We start from the raw sequence: 23637 nt of genomic DNA, 5'->3' as shown, positions 1-23637 counted from the left end.
AAGTAGCAACTTGGCACTTTACCAGTTTCTATTTAAATATATTTCCCTCCGCCCCTCTGTAACAATCCACACAAACTACCACTGATTACTTGAAGCGTTATGAATGAATGCCCACCCCGCAGGTACAACTCCACACTCTGTAAGCTGATCCATTGTTTCACTGTGATGTCATAAACAGATTTGTCTAATAAATCTCATTGAGTCCCTCATTCATTGGTTGTTATGGTTATTATTCTGTAGATTTATTGAGAATGTCCACAAAAAATTAATCTCAGGATTGTATATGGTGACACATACAGTATGTACTTCGATAATAAATTTACTTTGAACTTTGAAGCTGACTTTGATTGAGTATCAATTTCCTGTTCCACAATAAAACCCAATGAAAATACATACCCTGATAAATTCTCTGGAAATTCTTTGGTAACAGCTTCTTTCCCCAGGCTGTTAGATCTCTGAATACTGTGCTGCCATCCAGCACACATGTACACCCCGTCTGAGTGTTCTGCCCTTCCCTTCCCACTCCCCAACTTGGCAACACACTCTCATCCAGAGTTGGTCACTGTTGTATCTTATATTGCTGCCGTTTCACATATTTATACAACTGCTTGTTTTACTATAATAGTGTCAGTAACATTATACTGTCTCACATGAACATGTACCTCGCGCTGTATGTCAACCTGTCAATCTTCAGGCCAATACACACAAAATGCTTGAGCAACTCAGCAGGTCAGGAGGCATCTATGGAAATGAATAAACAGTTGACGTTTTGGGTTGAAACTCCAGCATTTTGTGTGTTGTAATGTTAACAAAGTCACCAGAGACATACTGAAGCTGGCAGATATAGAAGTGTTTTATTTAACCAAAATGAACAGCAAGCATCATATTGAGACACTTTTAGAGGGAGAGGCCTCCCGACCCGATACTACCTGACATTTTTATGTGCTAAAGATCAAAGGTAACAGCAGGACAATTCTATAGTTACAACGTGCACACCAGGCACCCAAACTGAATGTTAATCAGCATTGGCTGCTTTGCAATCAACTCTAGTCCACTGCTCCAGGAAAACCATGTTTAGGGCTGCATTTTAAATTCAATCTACAATCCACATTCATATCTGAAGATCAGTTGCTGATGAAGTTAATATTTGCTATAGACCCTAACATGCATTACTCTGGATTTCCAGAATCTCTTGTGCACATAATCTTGAGACCATGCCAATCAGGAACTTGAGCTAATATCATTGTGACTGCATGTGCTAGGTCATAACTACTGCATATGTGCTCTTTGTGACTGTATGGACTTTATTTTGCACCTTGGACTGCAAATGAACGATGATCATTTAACTAGGGTTATTAATTTCAGTTGCCAGCTCTCCTATCCGTTAAGCTTGAATTTAGGGATTTCTGTGGCTTGAACCCTGTTCCAATAATTCAGAAGTACTTCCCTACAGTATGACCAGTGATCCAGGAACACAAGTTCAAAGCTCCAATGGAATTTAAGGTTAAACAGCTGACTAAACCAATGGAATCAAATGAGCTTCCATCAGCAATTACCCCTTCCCCTCACCCATCCGTAATTTGACTTCTACCCTCTTCCTTTCAAACCCAACAAAGTGTTTCAGCCTAAAATGTCAACTGATTATTCCTCTCCAAAGTCAAAGTAAAATTTATTATCAATGTATATATGCTGTCATATACTACCTTGTGATTCATTTACAAGCAAATAGAGAAATCTAATATATATATATATATATATATAAAATGACTAATAGACAACTAATATGCAAAAGACAAATCACGCAAATAAAAGAAATATTGAGAACATAATTTGTAAAGGACCCTGTCGGTTGTGGAATCAGTTCAGCGTTGTGGTGAGTGAAGTTATCCACACCGTTCAGGAGCCTGATAGTTGAAGGGTAATAACTGTTCCTGAACCTGGTGGTGTGGGACCTCAGGCTCCTGTATCTCCTGCCCAATGGTAGATTCGAGAAGAGAGTATGGCCTGGTTGACCAGTGGGCAGGGGATGCTGCTTACTTGTGGCAGTGCTCCTTGTAAATGAACTGAAAGGTGTGGACAAATTTTCCTGCAATGGACTGGGCTGTATTTGTCACCTTCTGTTGACTTCTCCATCCCTGGGCATTGGTGCTTCCAAAGCAGGCCATGATGCAACCAGTCAGGATGCTCCCCATACTGCATCTATAGAAGTTTGTCATGCTGGGGGCTCCGAGAGTCCGGGGCCAAGGACTGAAGACCCAGGGACAGCCTGCCCTGTTATTGGCAGCCTATCACTGTGTGTGCGTGTGTTGAACATTCTGGGCTTGCTTTGTTGGCACTGGAATGTGTGCTGATACTTGTGGGCTGTCTCCAGCACATCCTTGGGTGCTGCTTGTTGATGCATATGCCACATTTCACTGTACGTTTCAATGTGATGAATAAATAGACCAGCAAACACTGGAACAGGCTGAATGCTGTACAGGCGCCCTCCCTCAGGTTACAGACCTGGATCAGGACAGGTTACGTAAGGTTCCTTCCTTAGAGGACTCCATCTGTAGAGGTTGTGGATAGCGAGACACCAAACATACACTCAGTGGCCACTTAATTAGGCACAGCTGTACACTCGTTAAAGCAAATATCTAATCAGCCAATCAGGTGACAGCAACTCAATGCATAAAAGCACGCAGGCATGGTCAAGAGGTTCGGGTACTGTTCTGAGCAAACATCAGAATGAGGAAGCAATGTGATCTAAGTGACTTTGTGGAATGATTGTTGATCCCAGACGGGATGGTCTGAGTATTTCAGAAGCTGCTGGTCTCCTGGGGTTTACATGCACAACAGTGTCTAGAGTTTACAGAGGATGGCACGAGAGAAAAAACACATCCAGTGAGTGGCAGTTCTGTGGGTGAAAACGCCTTGTTAATGAGAGAGGTCAGGTGAGAATGGCCAGGCTGGTTCAAGCTGACAAGAAGGTGACAGTAACTCAGTAACACATTCAGTGATTCAGAAACAGCTTCTTCCCCTCTGCCTCTGATTTCTGCATGGACATTGAACCTCGAACACTACCTCACTACTTTATTTTTATTTTTGCACTATTGATTTAATCTAACTATTTTATACATAGTCACTGTCACCTTCTTTCCCATTATTTTGTACTGCTTCCGCAAAGACAACGAACTTCACAACATATAACAGTGATACAAAATGTGATTCTGAACCACGCGTTACAACAGTGGTGTGCAGAAGAGCATCTCTGAACACACAAACACATTGAACCTTGATGGGGATGGGCTACACTAGCAGAAGACCATGAACATACAGAAATACACACATTTAAGGCTGAGACTGAGACAGTTACACACTGTAGATACGGCGATAAGACAGAAGCATCTGTAAGAAATGACAGAACCATCTCCAATGATCAAGTACTGACCTACTTGTGAAGATTTAGCAATACAGCGTAGTAACAGGCCCTTCTGGCCCAATGAGCCCACGCTGCCCAATTACACCCACAGGACCAATTAAAGTCGGGTAGCATCTGCGAAGGGAAATGAGCAATCATCATTTCTGGTCAAGACCCTTCACCTGCACTGGTCTCCACACAAAATGGAAACTGCCTGCTTCCCCTCACAGATGATGCCTGACCCAATGAGCTCTTCTAGCAGTTCCTACTTTCTTAAAAAGTTTATTTGGAGCTCTGGCATGGTAACAAGTCCTGACAGAGTCACCCTGCCCACTTACCCCCATGTGGCTAATTAACCTTCCAACCAGTACGTCTTTGGAATGTGGGAGGAAACTGGAGCACCCAGAGGAAGTCCGGGGGGTGGGGGGGGGGGTCACGGGGAGAACGTACAAACTCCTCACAGACAGTGATGGAATTGAACTCGGGTTGCTGGTGCTGTAATAGTGTTAACAGGTTACCCAAATATTCTTCCAATATTCATTAAGGTTGTTGGATGTTTTGAGCAAGTTCTGGTTTCCTTACCAAGGACTTGAGTGGTACTCCTGGGTCACTGCCAGCATGCATCTTGGCTTCCTCGACCATTTGGTTGATGGCTGACAAACACCGGTCCACCCCAACCAGCTGCGGAGAAAAAAAAATTAAACCGAGAGAGATCAGACGACCACAAATACCAACTTATCTCAACCAAACTGAGATAACGTGGACACAAGAGATTCTGCAGATGCTGCAAGTCCAGAGTAAAACCCACAAAAGGCTGGAGGAGCTCAGCAGGTCAGGCAGCAGCTATGGAAAGGAATAAAGAGCTGACGTTCTGGGCCGAAACCCTTCATCAGGAGATACCGTGGAAGATGCAGCAAGATAAGAGTTAAGACAATGTCCAGGCAAGGATCGTTGAGAGAGAGGGTGCAAACAGCCCAAGCAAGAAAGGTCTGAAGAGCACAGCTCCCTTTTGCATTGCAACAGAATTGATTTGACAGGCAAGTTTTTTAAAAAAAAACTTGAGAGGGGTGGGTGCCTGGAATGTGCTCCCTATGGTAGTGGATACATTAGGAACTTTTAAGAGACATTTAGCTAAGCATATGAATATGAGGAAAATGGAAGGATATGGACAGAAGAGATGAGTTAGCTATCTGATTACTAATTTACTTGGTTCAGCACAACACTGTTTTTTTTACTCTAATTGTTCCCACATTCCTTTGTTATCCCTCTCCCTCTGCACACAGTAATAAAGCAAAACATTTTCTGCATTTTTTAAGAGATAAAACATAATAACAAGACCTTGCAGCTCAAAGAGCCTGCACCACCCAATTAAACCCACGAGGCCAATTAACCTACTAATCCAAACACCTTTGGACTGCGGGAGGAAACCGGAGAGCCTGGAGAAAACCCACACAGTCACAGCGAGTGCGTACAAACTCCTTTACGGACAGCGGCAGGGATTCAACCCAGTTCGCCAGCGCTGGAAAGCGTTACGGTACCGCAGCATGTTGCACACTGTGAAGAGATTAGCGGCCTCATCTCGTGTTCTATTTCACAACACTCGTTACTTTGAAACCTTCCTCACACGGGCGCACAAGCACACACATTAATCCGTGTGCCCCCATCCACAATTTCCTCCTTTACACAGTTCGTCTTTTTTAAACTTCAACTGTCAAAATAAAATTGTATGATAAACTTGAACTCCTGATCACTCACCCTCATGGCCCCTTGCATGTTGTCTGCCTGCACTTTTCCTGTAACACATTCTCCCTTCTGTAGTTTACACCATGTTATCAGCCAGATTTTTTTACATCCTATTTTTTTCTCTCCAGTACTTTCCTCCTGTACTATCTCGATATACTAACTTGTGATAAAGTTATCTGCATGGATGGCATACATAAAAAGCTTTTCACTGTACCTCAGTGCATAGAACAGTAATGGCCCTTCAGCCCACAACGTTGTGTTGACCGAGGTAAACCTACTCCATGAAGCAGGAGCAGATCTTACAGGCGACACTGCTTATATTTCACTGGGAGTTTGAGGAGACTCAATAAGTCACTAAAGACCCAGCAAAGTTCAACAGAAGTACGGCGGAGAGCATTCTAACTGATGGCATCACCACCAGTTAGAATGGTTTGGTGGGGCCATGGCAAAGGATTGGAAAAACCTGCAGAAAGTTGCAAACTCGGCCGGCTCCATCGTGGGCTCTAGCCTCCCCGACATCGAGGACACCTTCAAAAGGTGACGCATCAGAAAAGGTGGCATCCTTCATTAACGATCTCCATCATCCGGGACATGGCCTCTTCTCATTGCTGCCATCAGGGAGGAGGTCCGGGAGTCTGACAATACACACACTCAACATTTCAGGCACAGCTTCTTCCGCTCCACCATCGGATTTCAGAATGGACAACGAACCCATGTACACTGCATCACTAACTTTTGCAAACACGAGGAAATCTGCAGATGCTAGAAATTCAAGCAATGCACGCAAAATGCTGGTGGAACGCAGCAGGCCAGACAGCATCAAAGGGTCTCGGCCTGAAACATTAACAGTGCTTCTTCCCATAGATGCTGCCTGACCTGCTGCGTTCCACCAGCATTTTGTGTGTATCACTATCTTTTGCTCTCTTTTTGCACAACCTATTTAATTTTTATAGATATTTCTTATTGCAATTTATTGCTTTTATAATGTAATTGCACAGTACTGCTGCTGCAAAACAACAAATTTGATGACATATGGGGGTGATATTGAACTGATACAAATTACTCCACGCAATGGGAAGAAACTGATGACTGTGAAAGGTACAGAATTGACCAGATAGACACCGTGTGCCCCGCAATCCCGATGTTCCCCAGTGGACAAAGAAACCAGCCCATACCCAGTGGTTGGTAGAAGGTCCATCTGCCTTGGCCACAATGGTTCCATCTTCAGCAATCAACACAACATTCGAGCTGGTCCCTCCTCTAGGATCAGAACTAAAATTAATTTTTGCTACCAAAGCCCAGTGAACAGTGATCTGTAAGGGATAGCAGGAGAGGTAGGCTATTTAGCCTTTCAAGTCTGCTCTGCCATTTCATCATGACTGATTTATAATGCCTCTCAACCTGCCTTCTGCCCATAACCTTTGACACCCTGACTGATCAAGAACCCATTAACCACAGCCTTAAATGTACTCAAAGACTTGGCTTCCACTATCTAGTCGGAGCTGTTAATGTTTCCACGGCGCAAGGGAAGTCATTGTAGTGAAGTTGGACACCAGATCTGGTCCACTCTCTGGGGTGGTGCAAGTGGGGCGGTGCGGCGGAGGGGCGAAAGACTGGGGGGCTGTCGTGGTTTGATTAGGCACCCTTCCTCCCTCCAGCCCCTTCCTTCCCTCTACCCTCCCCCACACTCTTCCCTTCGTCTTTTTCCCCTTTCCCTCCTCCTTCCTTCCTTTTCCCACCCTCCCTCCCTCCCTCCCCCCCCTCTCTCTCTTTTTCCCTTCCCCTTACTCACCCCTCTACCCCACCGTACAGCGGCTTCATTTCGCGGAGACGGATGTCTCTCATGTGACCCAGGACCGGCAATAAGCGTTCGCTGGTCACGTGATGCGGAAACGCGGTCCGAGCCGGCAGAACGCGGAAGCTGGTTGGTTGCTTGGAATAGTGCGAGAGGAATCCGCATGAGAGAAAGGAGAATCAAACATCGACTCCGGCATGTTTTTAAATTCAAAGTAAAATTTATTATCAGACTACATATATGTTACTTTGTATAACCCCGAGATTCATTTTCCTGCGGGCATACTCAGCAAATCTATAGAATGTTAACTGTAAACAGGGTCAACGAAAGAGCAAGAGCTTAAAAACACATCAACGGCAAATGCAAATATAAATGAATAGCGATAAACAACATGAAATAGCAAGATAAAGAGTCCTTAAAGTGAGATAGTTGGTTGCGGGATCATCTCAATAGTTGAAAAAAGTTTTGTACAAGAGCCTGATGGTTGAGGGATAGTAACTGTTATTGAACCTGAGTCCTGAGGCACTTGGTGGAGATTTTTAATGATGGACGCTGCTTTTCTCCGGCAACGTTTCATGTGGACGTGCTCGGTGGCTGGGAGGGCTTTACCCGTGATGTACTAGGTCGAATCATCTACATCTTGTAGGATTTTCGGCTCAAAATCATCGGTGTTCCCATACCAGACCGCAATGCTATAAATCTATGAAGTTTGCCAAGGTTTTAGATGTCGTGCTGAATCTCCGCTGACTCCTGGAGGCGCTGTCGTGCTTTATTTCCAATTACATTCATATAGTTGCGTATGTTGCAAAATATATTTTCAGAAGTCAATGAACTCGCCTGTAATTGCAAAAAATCCCCTCGGACTATCTGCCTGGATTCTGCATGTAAACAAAAAATAAACTACAAAATCTGCTTTTTTAGCCTAAACGATATTTACAAGAGTGGTCAATGGGGTTCTTCGGAGTGAAGCAACGGGAAGAAAATACTTTGACATAAAGTGCCGGATGAAAGAAAAGAATGGCATTATCTGCATTGTTATTTCAGGCCTATAGTTTAAAAGTCCGGTAGCTTTATCTCCGCTTCAACCGAACTCTATTGCTTTACATCGGTGAGACGCAAACAAAGATTTTTCTTTTTACGAGTGTGAGACAGGTAAATGTTACTTTTCGAAGGAATTTATGGTCCTGATAACACAAACACAAGGCATTCTGCTGGAAATCTTAAGCAACACACACGAAATGCTGGAGGAACTCAGCAGGTCAGATGACGTTTATGGAGGGGAATAAATAGTTGGCATTTTGGGCTGAGACCCTTCATAGATGTTTCTCTACCCTGTCTCCCACAGTCCACTCTCCTCTCCTATCATAGAAGCATAGAAAATAAGTGCAGGAGTAGGCCATTCGGACCTTAAATCCTGCACCGCCATTCAGTATGATCATGGCTGATCATCCAACTCAGAACCCTGTACCTGCTTTCTCTCCATACCCCCTGATTCCTTCAGCCACAAGGGCCATATCTAACTCCTTCTTAAATATAGCCAATGAACTGGCCTCAACTGTTTCCTGTGGCAGAGAATTCCACAGATTCACCACTCTCTGTGTGAAGAAGTTTTTCCTCATCTCGGTCCTAAAAGGCTTCCCCTTTATCCTTAAACTGTGACCCCTCATTCTGGACTTCCCCAACATTGGAAACAATCTTCCTGCATCTAGCCTGTCCAATCCCTTTAGAATTTTATATGTTTCAATAAGATCCCCCCTCAATCTTCTAAATTCCAGTGAGTACAAGCCTAGTTGATCCAGTCTTTCTTCATATGAAAGTCCTGCAATCCCAGGAATCAATCTGGTGAACCTTCTCTGTACTCCCTCTATGGCAAGAATGTCTTTCCTCAGATTGGGGGACCAAAACTGCACACAATATTCTAGGTGTGGTCTCACCAAGGCCTCGTACAACTGCAGTAGAACCTCCCTGCTCCTGTACTCAAATCCTTTTGCTATGAATACCAACATACCATTTGCCTTTTTCACCGCCTGCTGTACGTGCATGCCCACCTTCAATGACTGGTGTACAATGACACCCAGGTCTCATTGCATCTCCCCTTTTCCTAATCGGCCACCGTTCAGATAATAATCTGTTTTCCTGTTCTTGCAACCAAAGTGGATAACCTCACATTTATCCACATTAAATTGCATCTGCCATGAATTTGCCCACTCACCTAACCTATCCAAGTCACCCTGCATCCTCTTAGCATCCCCCTCACAGCTAACACCACCGCCCAGCTTCGTGTCATCGGCAAACTTGGAGATGCTGCATTTAATTCCCTCGCCTAATCATTAATATATATTGTAAACAACTGGGGTCCCAGCACTGAGCCTTGCGGTACCCCACTAGTCACTGCCTGCCAATCTGAAAAGGTCCCGTTTACTCCCACTCTTTGCTTCCTGTCTGCCAACCAATTCTCTATCCACATCAATACATACCCTCAATACCGTGTGCTTTGTTTGCACACTAATCTCCTGTGTGGGACCTTGTCAAAAGCCTTTTGAAAATCTAAATATACCACATCTACTGGCTCTCCCTTATCCACTCTACTAAATACATCTTCAAAAAATTCTATAAGATTTGTCAAACATGATTTTCCTTTCACAAATCCATGCTGACTTTGTCCAATGATTTCACCTCTTTCCAAATGTGCTGTTATCACATCTTTGATAACCGACTCTAGCATTTTCCCCACCACCGATGTCAGACTAACCGGTCTATAGTTCCCCGGTTTCTCTCTCCCTCCTTTTTTAAAAAGTGGGGTTACATTAGCCACCCTCCAATCCTCAGGAACTAATCCAGAATCTAAGGAGTTTTGAAAAATTATCACTAATAGACAATAGACAATAGGTGCAGAAGTAGACCATTCGGCCCCTCGAGTCTGCACCGCCATTCTGAGATCATGGCTGATCATTCACTATCAATACCCAGTCCCTGCCTTGTCCCCATATCCCTTGATTCCCCTATCCATCAGATATCTATCTAGCTCCTTCTTGAAAGCATCCAGAGAATTGGCCTCCACCGTCTTCCGAGGCAGTGCATTCCACACCTCCACAACTCTCTGGGAGAAGAAGCTCTTCCTCAAATCTGTTTTAAATAACTGACCTCTTATTCTCAATCCATGCCCTCTGGTACTGGACTCTCCCAACATCTGGAACATATTTCCTGCCTCAATCCTATCATATCCTTTAATTATCTTAAACGTTTCAATCAGATCCCCTCTCAATCTCCTCAATTCCAGCGTGTACAAGCCCAATCTCTCCAATCTCTCTGCGTAAGACAGCCCTGCCATCCCAGGAATCAACCTAGTGAATCTATGCTGCACTTCCTCAATTGCCAGAATGTCCTTCCTTAAACCTGGAGACCAAAACTGTACACAATATTCCAGGTATGGTCTCACCAGGGCCCTGTACAAATGCAAGAGGATTTCCTTGCTCTTGTATTCAATTCCCCTTGTAACAAAGGCCAACATTCCATTTGCCCTCTTCACTGCCTGTTGCACTTGCTCATTCACCTTCATTGACTGGTGAACTAGGACTCCGAGGTCTCTTTGCATTTCTCCCTTACTTAACTCTACACCGTTCAGACAATACTCTGCCCTCTTGTTCCTGCTTCCAAAGTGGATAACTTCACATTTATTCACATTGAATGACATCTGCCAAGTATCTGCCCACTCACCCAGCCTATCCAAGTTTCCCTGTATTCTCCTAACGTCCTCTTCGCATGTCACACTGCCACCCAGTTTAGTATCGTCAGCAAACTTGCTGATATAGTTTTCAATGCCCTCATCTAAATCGTTGACATAAATCATAAAGAGCTGTGGTCCCAATACAGAGCCCTGTGGTACCCCACTAGTCACCTCCAGCCAGTCCGAGAAACACCCATTCACTGCTACCCTTTGCTTTCTATCTGCCAACCAGTTTTCTATCCATGTTGAAACCCTGCCCCCAATGCCATGAGCTCTGATTTTACTCACCAATCTCCTATGTGGCACCTTATCGAATGCCTTCTGAAAATCTAGGTACACAACATCCACTGGCTTACCCTCGTCTAACATCCTTGTTACACCCTCAAAAAACTCCAACAGATTAGTCAAGCATGATTTGCCCTTGGTAAATCCATGCTGGCTCAGCCTAATCCTATAACTGCCATCAAGATATGCCACTATTTCATCCTTAATAATGGACTCAAGCATCTTCCCCACGACTGACGTTAGGCTAACAGGGCGATAGTTCTCCGTTTTCTCCTTCCCTCCCTTCTTGAAAAGTGGGATAACATTAGCCACCCTCCAATCTTCAGGAACTGATCCTGAATCTAAGGAACATTGGAAAATGATTACCAATGCACCCGCAATTTCCTGAGCCACCTCTTTTAGAACCCTCGGATGCAGACCATCTGGACCCGGGGATTTATTAGCCTTCAGTCCTACCAGTCTACTCATCACAGTTTCTTTCCTAATGTCAATCTGTCTCAATTCCTCTGATATCTTATGACCCTGGCCCATCCATACATCTGGGAGATTGCTTATGTCCTCCCTGGTGAAGACAGATCTAAAGTACGCATTAAATTCTGTTGCCATTTCCCTGTTTCCCATAACAATTTCTCCCAATTCATTCTTCAAGGGGCCAACATTGTTCTTAACTATCTTCTTTCTCTTCACATAGCTAAAAAAGCTTTTGCTATCCCCTTTTATATTCCTGGCTAGACTGAGCTCATACCTGATTTTTTCTCTCCGTATTGCTTTTTTAGTTAAGATCTGCTGTTCCTTAAAACTTTCCCAATCATCTGTATTCCCACTCATCTTAGCCCTGTCATACTTCTTTTTCTTTAATGCTATACAATCTCTGACTTCCTTTGTCAACCACTGTGGCCCCTTCCCCCTCTTTGCATCCTTCCTTCTCATTGGAATGAACTGCATTTGCATCTTTTGTATTATGCCCAAGAATATCTGCCACTGCTGATCCACTGTCTTTCCTGCCAGGGCATCCGCCCATTTAACTTTGGCCAGCTCTTCCCTCATGGCTCCGTAGTCTCCTTTATTTAATTGCAACACTGATACCTCTGATCTGCCCCTATCCCTGTCAAATTGTAGATAAAAACTTATCATGTTATGATCACTACTTCCTAATGGCTCCTTTACTTCAAGATCACTGATCAATTCCTGTTCATTACACATCACCAAGTCCAAAATAGCCTCGTTCCTGGTTGGCTCAAGCACAAGCTGTTCCAAAAATACATCCCTTAGACACTCCACAAACTCCTTATCCTGGGGTCCAGCACCTACCTGATTCTCCCAGTTCACCTGCATGTTGAAATCTCCCATAACGACTGCATTACCTTTAGCACATGCCAATGTTAACTCCCTAATCAACTTGTACCCAATATCCACGCTACTGTTTGGGGGCCTGTACACAACACCCATTAGGGTCTTTTTACCCTAATGGGTGTTCCTCATGAGCTGTTCCTCAGCTCAATCCACACAGACTCTACTTCCCCTGTTCCCAAGTCACCTCTTGCTAAGGACTGAATCTCATTCCTCACCAACAGGGCCACCCCACCCCCTCTTCCCATATTTCTGTCTCTACGATAGCACGTATACCCTAGTACACTCAATTCCCAGACCTGATCCCCTTGCAGCCATGTCTCCGTTATCCCAACAATATCGTAGTTCCGCATTTTCATCTGAGCTTCAAGCTCATCTGTCTTATTTCTGACACTACGCGCATTCAAGTATAGAATTCTTAGCCCATTCCTCCTCTCTTTGCTTAAAACACTGTCTATTGTACCTAACCCAGCTCCTTGAACTTCCATCGGGCTAATTGCACCCTGAATTTTGATGACCTTATCAAGATCACCCAAACCTTCTACACATTTAACCTCATGCTCCTTCTGACCAACCCTCTGGATCTGGATCCCTGCCCCCTGCACATCTAGTTTAAACCCCCCCGAGCAGCACTGGCAAACACTCCTGCAAGAATGTTAGTACCCCTCCGGTTCAGATGTAGACCGTCCCTTCGAAACAGATCCCAACGTCCCTGGAACAAAGACCAATTATCCAAAAACCTGAACCCTTCCTTCCTGCACCATGCTCTCAGCCTCGTATTAATGTGCATAATCATTCTATTCTTCGCCTCACTCGCACGTGGCACAGGTAGCAATCCCAAGATTGTCACTCTGGAGGTCCTGCCTTTCAGCTTCACTCCTAACTCCCTGAACTCTCTAAGCAGGACCCACTCACTCACCTTACCTACATCGTTGGTCCCTACATGGATTACTACATCTGGGTTCATGCCCTCGTTCTCAAGAATAGCCTGCACCTGATCTGAGATGTCCCGGACCCTGGCACCAGGAAGGCAACATACCATCCGAGACTCCCGATCTGCCCCACAAAATCTCCTATCTGCCCCCCTAACTATAGAATCCCCTAAAACTATCGCTCTCTTCTCTTCCCTCCTCCCCTTTCTAGTTGAGGGTTCAACCTCTGTGCCAGAGGCAGGACCACTACAACTCATTCCTGGTAGGTCATCCCCATCAACAGTATCCAGTACGATATACTTATTGTTAATGGGAATGGCTGCAGGGGTGCTCTGCTCTCTCTGCCTGCTCCCCCTGCCTCTCTGGACCGTCACCCATCTGCCTACTTCTTGGATTTTTGGTGTGACTACCTCCTGATAACTCCTATCTATCTCTGCCTCTGCCTCACGAATGATCCGTAGTTCATCCAGCTCCAGCTCCAACTCCCTAACTCGGGCTGATAGGAGCTGCAGCTGGACGCACCTCTTGCAGGTGTGGTCATCAGGGACAACTGTGTAGATAATTCATCCACTATTTCTTAGGCTACTTCCTTAAGCACTCTGGGATGCAGACCATCTGGCCCTGGGGATTCATCTGCCTTTAATCCCTTCAATTTACCTAACACCACTTCCCTACTAACATGTATTTCCCTCAGTTCCTCCATCTCACTAGACCCTCAGTCCCTTACTATTTCCGGAAGATTATTTATGTCCTCCTTAGTGAAGACAGAACCAAAGTAGTTATTCGATTGGTCTGCCATGTCTTTGTTCCCTATGATCAAATCACCTGTTTCTGACTGTAAAGGACCTACATTTGTCTTGACCAATCTTTTTCTTTTCATGTATCTATAAAAGCTTTTACAGTCAGTTTTTATGTTCCCTGCCAGCTTTCTCTCATAATCTTTTCTCCCTTTCCTAATTAAGCCCTTTGTCCTCCCCTGCTGGTCTCTGAATTACTCCCAGTCCTCAGGTGTGCCGCATTTTTTTTGCTAATTTATATGTTTCTTCTTTGGACCTGATACTATCCCTAATTTCCCTTGTCAGCCACGGGTGCACTACCTTCCCTGGTTTATTCTTTTGCCAAACTGGGATGAACAATTGTTACAGTTCATCCATGCGATCTTTAAATGCTTACCATTGCATATCCACCGTCAACCCTTTAAGTATCATTTGCTAGTCTATCTTAGCTAATTCACGTCTCATACCTTCAAAGTTACCCTTCTTTAAGTTCAGAACCTTTGTTTCTGAATTAACTATGTCACTCTCCATCTTAATGAAGAATTCCACCATATTATGGTCACTCTTACTCAAGGTGCCTCGCATGACAAGATTGCTAACTAACCCTTCCTCATTGCTCAATACCAAATCTAGAATGGCCTGCTCTCTGTTTGGTTGCTCGACATGTTGGTTCAGAAAACCATCCCGCATATGTTCCAAGAAATCCTCTTCTTCAGCACTCTTACCAATTTGGTTCACCCAATATATATGGAGATTGAAGTCACCCATGATAAATACTGTTCCTTTATTGCATGCATTTGTAATTTCCTGTTTAATGCCATCCCCAACCTCACTATTACTGTTAGGTGGCCTGTACACAATTCCCACCAGTGTTTTCTGCCCCTTAGTGATATGCAGCTCTACCCATATCGATTCCACATCCTCCAGGCTAATGTCCTTCCTTTCTATTGCGTTAATCTCCTCCCTAACCAGCAATACTACCCCATCTCCTTTTCTTTCCTGTCTATCCCTCCTGAATATTGAAGATCCCTGGATGTTGAGCCCCCATCCTTCGTCACCCTGGAGCCATGTCTCTGTGATCCCAACTATCTCATATTCATTAATAACTCTGCACATTCAATTCATCCACCTTGTTATGAATGCTCCTCGCATTGACACACAAAGCCTTCAGGCTTGTTTTTACAACACTCTTAGCCCTTATACAATTATGTTGAAAAGTGGTTCTTTTTGCTTTTTGCCCTGGATTTGTCTGCCTGCTACTTTTACTTTTCACCTTACTACTTTTTGTTTCTACCCTCATTTTACACCCCTCTGTCTCTCTGCACTTGTTCCTACCCCCCTGCCACATTAGTTTAAAGCCCCCTGAACAGCAGTAGCAAACGCTCCCCCTAGGACATTGGTTCCAGTCCAGCCCAGGTGCAGACCGTCCCCCTTCCCCCAGAACTGGTTCCAATGCCCCAGAAATTTGAATCCCTCCCACTTGCACCATTTTTCAAGCCATGTATTCATCTGAAATATCCTCCCATTTCTACTCTGACTAGCACGTGGCACTGGTAGTAATCCAGACATTATTATCTTTGTGGTCCTACTTTTTAGTTTATCTCCTAACTCCCTAAATTCATCTTGTAGGACCTCATCCCATTTTTCCCTATATCGTTGGTACCTATGTGCACCACGACCACTGGCTGTTCACCCTTCCATTCCAGAATGTCCTGCAGCCGCTCAGAGACATCCTTGACCCTTGCACCAGGGAGGTAACATACCATCCATCAGATACCATACTATCAGATTCCTTCATCAGATAACATACCATACTATCAGATTCCTTCTTCTCCAGCCCTTTCCCTTTCCCACCCATCACCTCCCCCTGGTGTCCCTCCTCCTTCCCATTCTCCCACCATCCACTCTCCTCTCCTATCAGATTCCTTCCTCTCCAGACCTTTCCCTTCCCTGGCCACTTGGCTTCACCTGTCACCCCCTGCTCCCTTCCGCCTTTTTATTCTGGCGTCTCCCCCTTCCTCTCCAGTCTTGATGAAGGGTCTCCACTCATAGAGTTGACCGCTTATTCTTTTTCTGACCCTACCAGTTCCTCCAGCATTTTGTGTGTGTATTACACTGGGAGATAATGCACTGGTACATCATTTCTGGTCAGGAAGGATGTGGATACTATAGAGAGGGAGCAGAGGAGATTTACAAGGATGTTGCCTGGCTTAGGGAGCGTGTCTAATGAGAATAGGTTGAGTAAACACCTTGGAGCATCAGAGGATGAGAGGTGACCTGTTAGAGGTGTGTAAGATGATGAGGGGCATTGATCATGTGGATAGCCAGAGGATTTTTCCCAGGGCTGAAATGGCAACTGGTGAAGCACCCAGGGAACAGTCTCTCCTATCTCAGCCACTGAAGCTTGTAACTCCTCCAGAGTTGTCAAAGGTGTATAGATGACCTCCCTCACTGGTCCCCTTCCAGCACAGTCCTCTGCTCTTGAGGACAGCCTGCCTGGCAGATTTACAACTGTGCCATATTCTTTCCATTGCTTGATGATTAAATTAACTGTACCCCAAGGGATATTCCATGACTTAAAAATTTTCTTGTATCCATTTCTTGATTTGTGCTTTTCAATAACATTTTCACAGAGTTGCTTGGAGTTTTCTTTTGTCTTTACAGTGTAGTTTTTGCTAGAATACTGACTCACCAGCAGTTGGACCTTCCAGATACAGGTGCATTTTTACTACAATCAATTGAAACACCTTGACTGCACATGGTGGATCTTCATTTAACTAATCATGTCACTTCTAAAACCAACTGGCTGCACCAGCGATGGTTTGGTGTGTCAAATTAAAGAGGATGAATACCTAGACAATCAGATATTTTATATTTGTAATTAATTTAGATCTCTTTGTAGAGATCTGTGGTAAAACAATAAAACATGGACTCTTCCAAAGGGGTTGAATATTTTTTATAGGTACTGTGCTCTGATAATAAATTTTACTTTGAACTTTGTACTTCTTGCTGCCTCGGTATATAATCACAGACCCCACCCACCCCAGACAACCTCTATTCTCCTTTCTCCCATCAGAAACATAATCAGTTTAATATCAGCATATGTGGTGAAATTGTGGCAGCAGTACATTGCAATACGTAGTAATAATAAAATCTGTAAATTCCAGTAAGAAGTGCGTATATTTACACTCAAACTTCTTACTTCTTATTTTACTTAAAATACTTATCTTTTTAAGTTTAATTAAATAAGTAGCGCAAAAAGAAATAAAAATAAAGTGAGGAAGTGTTCATGGGTTCAACGTCCGTTTAGAAATCTGATGACAGAGGGAAAGAAACTATTCCCTGAAATGTTGAGCATGTGTGTAACACCCTGGTTAAGATTCTTACTGCTATGTTGTAGGTATTTCATTTTAGCAGTTCTGTAAGACCAGTCCATTCTGCTCTCTGATTATTTGGGTCTGAGCTGAGATAAGAGGCTTTGTTGTTCAATTTAGGAATGTGGTGTTGGCCAATTAGGATGGTGGAATGGGGGAAGGGGGCTTTCTTTGGCGGGAGCTGGGAGAAGACAGGAGGGTGGCCAAGGAGGCTGTCCCTGTTGCACAAGGTGCTTTGTGCAGATTGAGTGGCTTTGAGGAGGAAGGACCGGTGCTCCCGAGAGAGAGCCCAATTGTTGAAGATGGACCTTGAGCGACATTGGGAGGGTGGTTTGTGCTTTCACACATCGCGGGTCCAGCATGCGGGTTACAGACAACGTCAAGCTTTGAGCTCCACCGTGCACAAGTGGCAGCTTAAGTATAATGGGTTCTTTTTGTTTTTTTTCTTTCCTTAAATAACTGTTTGCTTAAGTTAACATTCTTAAATATACTTCTATATAATTATTTGCAGTTTTCAATCTGTTATTTCTTGTCGGGGTAGTAAATCACACAGACCAGGGCTTTGGTGGACGAGACATCCCAATCTTATGGGTTTGGCCATACACACCCTCGACGTACAAAGCCTGAGAAAGGTGGAATCCAGTGGCTGTTAGCGAGGGGCTAACCAGCCACATTTCCAGAGATGCCCAGTAAAAGGGGGTTGCATGTGTCTTCCGGCTGCTGTACCTCCCTTCTGATGGTAACAATGAGAAGAGGGCACGTCCTGGGTGATGGGGGTCCTTAATGATGGATGCCGAAGCATTGCTCCTTGAAGATGTCCTGGATGCTGGTGGGGTTTGTGCCCATGATGGAGCGGACTGAGTTTACACCTTTCTGTGGCTTCTTTCGTTCCTGTGCAGTGGCCCTCCTCCTCATACCAGATAGTGATGCAGCCAGTTAGAATGCTCTCCATGGTGAGCATTGGGCAGAAGATAGAGAGGTCTGAAAACACCTCCCCTCCAAGGACTTCTCACTGCCTGCTTCATTATCAAAGATCCACACACCCCAGACATTCTCTCTTCTGTCCCAACCCACAGGCAGAAGATACAAAAGACTGAAGGTACGTACCACCAGGCTGAAGGTCAGCTTCTAAACAAGTGTTATAAAACTACTGAATTGTCCTCTAGTGCACTAAGATGGACTCTTGGCCTGACAGTCTACTTTCATCATGGCCTTGCTCCTTACTGTCTGCCTCCACTGTACTTTCTCTGTAGCCAGCACTTTAGGGCAGGGGTCCCAACCTGGGGTCCATGGACATCTTGCATAATAGTACTCATCCATGGCATAACAAGGTTGGGAACCCCTCCTTGGTTTACTGTCCTGGAGAAACACAGCACAAAAACAGCCCTAAGACCATCCAGTCCATTCTGAACTATTATTCTGGATTCTAGCATTCCTCAGATCCTCCCAGATTACTTGGCTCTGATCTGACCTCTCCCCTTAGTCCCGTCCCTGCAGTGTTCTCACTATCTTCCCCTCTCTGATTCAGAGCAATTAGTCTATACTCATTGTGTTCACTTTCATATCAACAGGACACACGCGAAAGCTACGGTTGGTGGAATCTGGAGCAAAAATTCCATATTCTGGTTCCACCAGCATTTTGTGTGTGTTGTTTGAATTTCCAGCATCTGCAGATTTCCTCGTGTTTATTCCGTATTCTTGTACTGTTTCCCCTCAAACTGCTTCAATGCACTGTTGTAATGAAATGAGCTGTATAGTTGACATGCAAAGCGAAGTTTTCACTGTGCCTCAATACACATGCCAATTTAAACCATTTTACCAGTAAGATTCCTATTGGCTTGGTAGAACAACACAGAACACAACGGACTGGTTTCAACACACACTAGTGAAGAAGTTTCCCCTCAGCTTCCCTTTAACCCATGACCTCTAGTTCTAGTCTGACTCAGTGGAAAAAGCCTGCTTCCATTCAGCCTATCTTTATGCCTCATAATCGTGTATACTGCCTTTAAATATTTCCTCATTCTTCTATACTCCAATCCCATGTTCAATTGCCTTGGCTGTAGACTCACTTTCAGCTTAGATTTAATGTTTAATATCCTCAGCACTCAGCACTCAGCTTCCCTATTTGCGTGATTTGCTCGAGGCGCTTCAGCGCAGAACAGTATCTGCGGCTGTGGCCTGCAGCCATTGACACGGTGCTCAACTGACTGACTTGGAGGCTGAGCCGTGGCCATCAGCTCCTAGACTGGCTTTATTCACCTCAGCGGCTCGAGGCTGTAGACTCTCTTTTGGGAATTCCACACTTTGATGTTTAATGTTCTTTGTTTAATGTATGGATCTATTTCTTTTAGCGCAATGACTCCTCTTAGCACACTTATTGACTGATAATTTACCCATGCGTATTGATCTCTTGTTCTCTGTCTGCAAAATGAATATACCAGTTAACCTTGCCTCCTCCTGCGTGCTGTTATTTAATTGGTATGTAACTGTATACTTTGTGTTATTTGTTCACCTTTTGCTGTTTGTGTGATTTGCTTTTTCTTGTATATTTGATGATCTTGTTGTGTGGGGTTTTTCTTTAAACGGGTTCCATGGTGTTTCTTTGTTTAGTGGCTGCCTGCAGGAAGGCAAATCTCAGGGTTGTGTACTGCATACAAACTTGGATAATAAATGTACTTAGAACTTTGAAATTTGAGTAAAGTCATAACCTTTCCCTATATCTCAGCTTCTCAGGTCCTGGCGACGTCCTTGTAAATTTTCTCTGTGCTCTTCCAATCTTATTTACGTCTTTCCTGTAGGTAGGTGACTAAAAGTGCGCACAATACTCCAGATTAGGCTTCACCAACATATTATACAGCTTTAACATAACACCCCAACTCCTGTACTCACTATTTTGATTTATGAAGGCCACTGTCCCAAAAGCTCTCTTTACGACCCTATCTAGCAGTGATGCCACGTTTAAGGAATTAGGGATCTGTATAAAGTTTACAAGGATACTGCTGGGGCTTTAGTTGTAGAGAAACATTGAATAGGCAAAGGCTTTATCCCCTGGACTGTAAGAGAATGAGGTGAGTTTTATAGAGGTATATATGGAGGCTTTTACCTCTGAGGTTGGGTGAGACCAGAATTAGAGGCCATAGGTTAAGGATAAAAGGTGAAACTTCTTCACTCAGAGAGAGGTGCAAGTGCGGAACAAGCAGCCAGAGGAAGTGGTGGATGCGGGATCAACTGAGACATTTAAGAGAGGTTTGGATAGGTACATGGATGAGAGAATGGAGGGCTATGGTCCAGGTGCAGGTCAATGGGACTAGGCAGAAAAACAAGTTAGCATAGACTAGATGGGCAAAAGGACCGGTTTTGCTGTTTGGGTCCCTGGATGGTGGGAAGGTGAGAGGTGATGGGACAAGCGTTGCATGATCTTTGTTTGAAAGAGAATGTGCCAGAAGAAGGAGGGGGTGCGGTAGATGACAAGTGAATAGATTAGGATTTGAGTTTTTAGTTGATACTTTCTTTTATCTCCTTAGTTATCTGAGGCTGGCTCTCCCCACCCTTACTGTCCTTGCTTTTAACTGGAATATACTTTTGTTGAGCACCGTGAGAAATCTCTTTGAAAGTCTTCCACAGTTCCTCAACCGTCCCACCATGTAGTCTGTGTTCCCAGTCTAGACTAGCCAATTCCTCCCTCATCCCATTGTAGTCTCCATTGTTTAGGCATGTTTTAGATCAAACTCTCTATTTGTAAGAGAAACTCAATCATACTGTGATTACTCTATCCAAGAGGATCCCTAATTACAAGATCTAATTTTACCTGTCTCACAGCACAGGACCAGATCGAAGACAGTGCGTTCCCTTGTTGGCTCAGTAATGTGCTCTTTATAAGGAGTTTGCACATTCGCCCCGTGACTGCACGGGTATCCGCTGGTTGGTCTGCTTTCCCCCCACATTCCAAAGGTGTATGGGGTGATAGGTTCACATGGGGGTAATTGGGTGGCACCAGCTGGTTGGAGCACAAGGGTTTATTAACTACCATGCTGTATCTCTAAATCGGGGTTCCCAACTGCTTTATGCCTACCCCTACCATTAACCAAGGAATTAGTAGACCCCAGGTTAAGAATCCCTGCTCTAAATTAATATAAAGAATTACTGTAAAAAATAAAATTTACTTTGAACATAGGAATGGAACTGGAATTGGTTTATTATTGTCACGTGTACCAAGATACAATAAAAAGCTTGTCTGGCATGTTCCTCATACAGATCATTACACAGAGCACTGAGGTAGAACAAGGTAAAACAGTAACAGATGCAGAATCAAGTGTTAAATTTACAGAGAAAGATACGGGCCAAATGCGGGCAAGTGAAACCGGCTTAGTCTGAATCAGAATCAAGTTTAATATCACTGGTGTATATCGTCCAATCTGTTGTTCTGTGGCAGTGGTAGATTGCTGTAAAACACTGTAGATTACAATCAGAGGAAAGTTTAATCAAGAAACAACAAGAAAGCACAGATAGTGAGGTAGTGTTTATCGTTCATTCAAAAATCTGATGGCGGAGGGGATTGTTCCTATAACGTCGAGTGTGTGCTTTCAGGCTCCGGTACCTCCTCCTTGATGGTCGCGATGAGGAGAGGGCACGTCCTGGGCGATGGGGGTCCTTAGTGACGTCTACTCCCTTTTCACCCTTGATGATGGCTGCCGCTTTTCTCCGCATCCTTTCGCGTGGGTGTGCTCAGTGGCTGGGGCGGCTTCACCCGTGATGTCCTGGGCCTCTTGTCGGATTTTCCGCTCAGGAGCACTGGTGTTCCCACAGCAGGCTGTGGCCAGCCCACGCTCGGAACTTTGACACGGTTTTCGATGCCTCGTATCTCCGCAGACTCGCGAGGAAGCAGCGGCGCTGTCTGTCGGGCTTTCTTTGCAATTATATTTCTGCGATGGGTCCAGGGCAGGTCCTCTGAGATAGTGACATGTAGGAATTTGAAGTTGCTGATCCTCTCCACCTCTGACCCTCCGTTAACGTTCTCGTGATGGAGCTGGTTGAGCTGACAAGACTATGCAGCTGTTTCCTTTGTGTAGTGGCCCCTCCATACCACACTGTGATGCAACCAGATCTCCACGATACATCCGTAGACATTTGACACAGGTTTCTTGATTGGCAGGGACAAGTCGGGCCGAACGGCCTGTTTCCGAGCCCGCATCTCGGCGTACGTTAACCCTTCACTTGCCAGCCCTCCCTCTCTCAGAAGTTCAGCTTGAAATCTGAAGCTCGCTGATCCCTGCAAGCATGAATGCCGAAGCTGTGACTTGAGATAAGAATCGCCTCTGAGGTAGAAAGGCGTGACCGGTTATTTTGCAATATGGGAGGGGAGAACACGGCGTCATTGACTCGGGCTGTAGGAGGAATCTCCCCACCCATTTTTTTGGTCAGTTTTGTAGAGTTTCAGTTGCGGGCTTGAAAGCATCGTCGGCTTTGAGGCTGAGATCTGTCTCCGGCAGTTAAAACAACAGCGGATGAATGTGGACGCCGTGAGCAGCCCCGCGAGGCGGAAATAGCCGATGCGCGGAAGTTTTCAGTGGAGAAACTTAAGACAATTTTTTTTTGAGAAGGTGGGGGGTGACGGGAGAGGAACGACTACAATATGGACAAGGCCATAAAGGAGGGGCAACTCTATATCTTGCAACCTAAATTCGGAAAGGTAAGGCTCCAGAAGAAATATTTGAGATCTTTATGTATTTTCCTATTCAATAGTAATTGTGCACTCTCTCGGGTCGGGTGACGGCGGCTGCCAGGGAGCACAGTTGCACTTAGTCTCTCTGTATATGTAAACTTTTATGTTCAGCGCTGTTTTCTAGTGCCCTGGGCACTTTGCATCTTTTTTTGCACTCGTGTGAAAAACTTGAATCGGTAAAACTGCAGCCGAGTCCCACAGGAGGGCTCCTGGTCTGCATTTTAAGCGTTTATTTTTCTTAAAATATTAATCCACTTAAAAATCAGGTCTGGCGTCTGCGTGGGCTAACGTTACTCGTTTAAGAGCAGGCCAGTTAGGGTAGTTGGACTTAGCAAGGATTTGTTTAAAAATCTTGGTCTGATACAAACATTTTGAGTGGCCTTTGTGGTTTACACAGTTGGCCTGCGTTCTTTTGTCTAAATTAACCACGCTCTTAAGATTTAGTCGGCCGATCGGCAGTGATATTCCAGACAGGAGAAAAGCTGCAGATGCTGGAAATCCGAAGCACACAACACACACAAAATGCTGGAGGA

The 23637-nt window shown here is 44.6% G+C and overlaps 2 protein-coding genes across 3 annotated transcripts in view; one reads left to right on the top strand and one right to left on the bottom strand.

Moving 5' to 3' along the window:
• The window catches only part of nagk (N-acetylglucosamine kinase), a 31135-nt gene extending 24114 nt beyond the window's left edge, over positions 1 to 7021 (bottom strand). For both annotated transcript variants that reach the window (XM_059965777.1, XM_059965776.1), the window contains exons 1-3: positions 6936 to 7021; positions 6319 to 6403; positions 3983 to 4081 (exon numbers count right to left, since the gene is read on the bottom strand). In XM_059965777.1, coding sequence (XP_059821760.1) covers positions 3983 to 4081; positions 6319 to 6403; positions 6936 to 6988 — 237 coding nt within the window. In that variant the 5' untranslated portion in view covers positions 6989 to 7021. The remainder of the gene's footprint in view (positions 1 to 3982; positions 4082 to 6318; positions 6404 to 6935) is intronic.
• Positions 7022 to 21565: 14544 nt separating this feature from the next.
• The window catches only part of LOC132391959 (docking protein 1-like), a 114800-nt gene continuing 112728 nt past the window's right edge, over positions 21566 to 23637 (top strand). The window contains exon 1 of the mRNA XM_059965778.1: positions 21566 to 23071. Within this exon, the coding sequence (XP_059821761.1) occupies positions 23015 to 23071 (57 nt within the window). The 5' untranslated portion in view covers positions 21566 to 23014. The remainder of the gene's footprint in view (positions 23072 to 23637) is intronic.

Source organism: Hypanus sabinus, chromosome 3 (assembly GCF_030144855.1).
Source record: "Hypanus sabinus isolate sHypSab1 chromosome 3, sHypSab1.hap1, whole genome shotgun sequence".
Lineage (NCBI taxonomy): Eukaryota > Metazoa > Chordata > Chondrichthyes > Myliobatiformes > Dasyatidae > Hypanus > Hypanus sabinus.
This window is presented reverse-complemented; position numbering and strand designations above follow the sequence as displayed.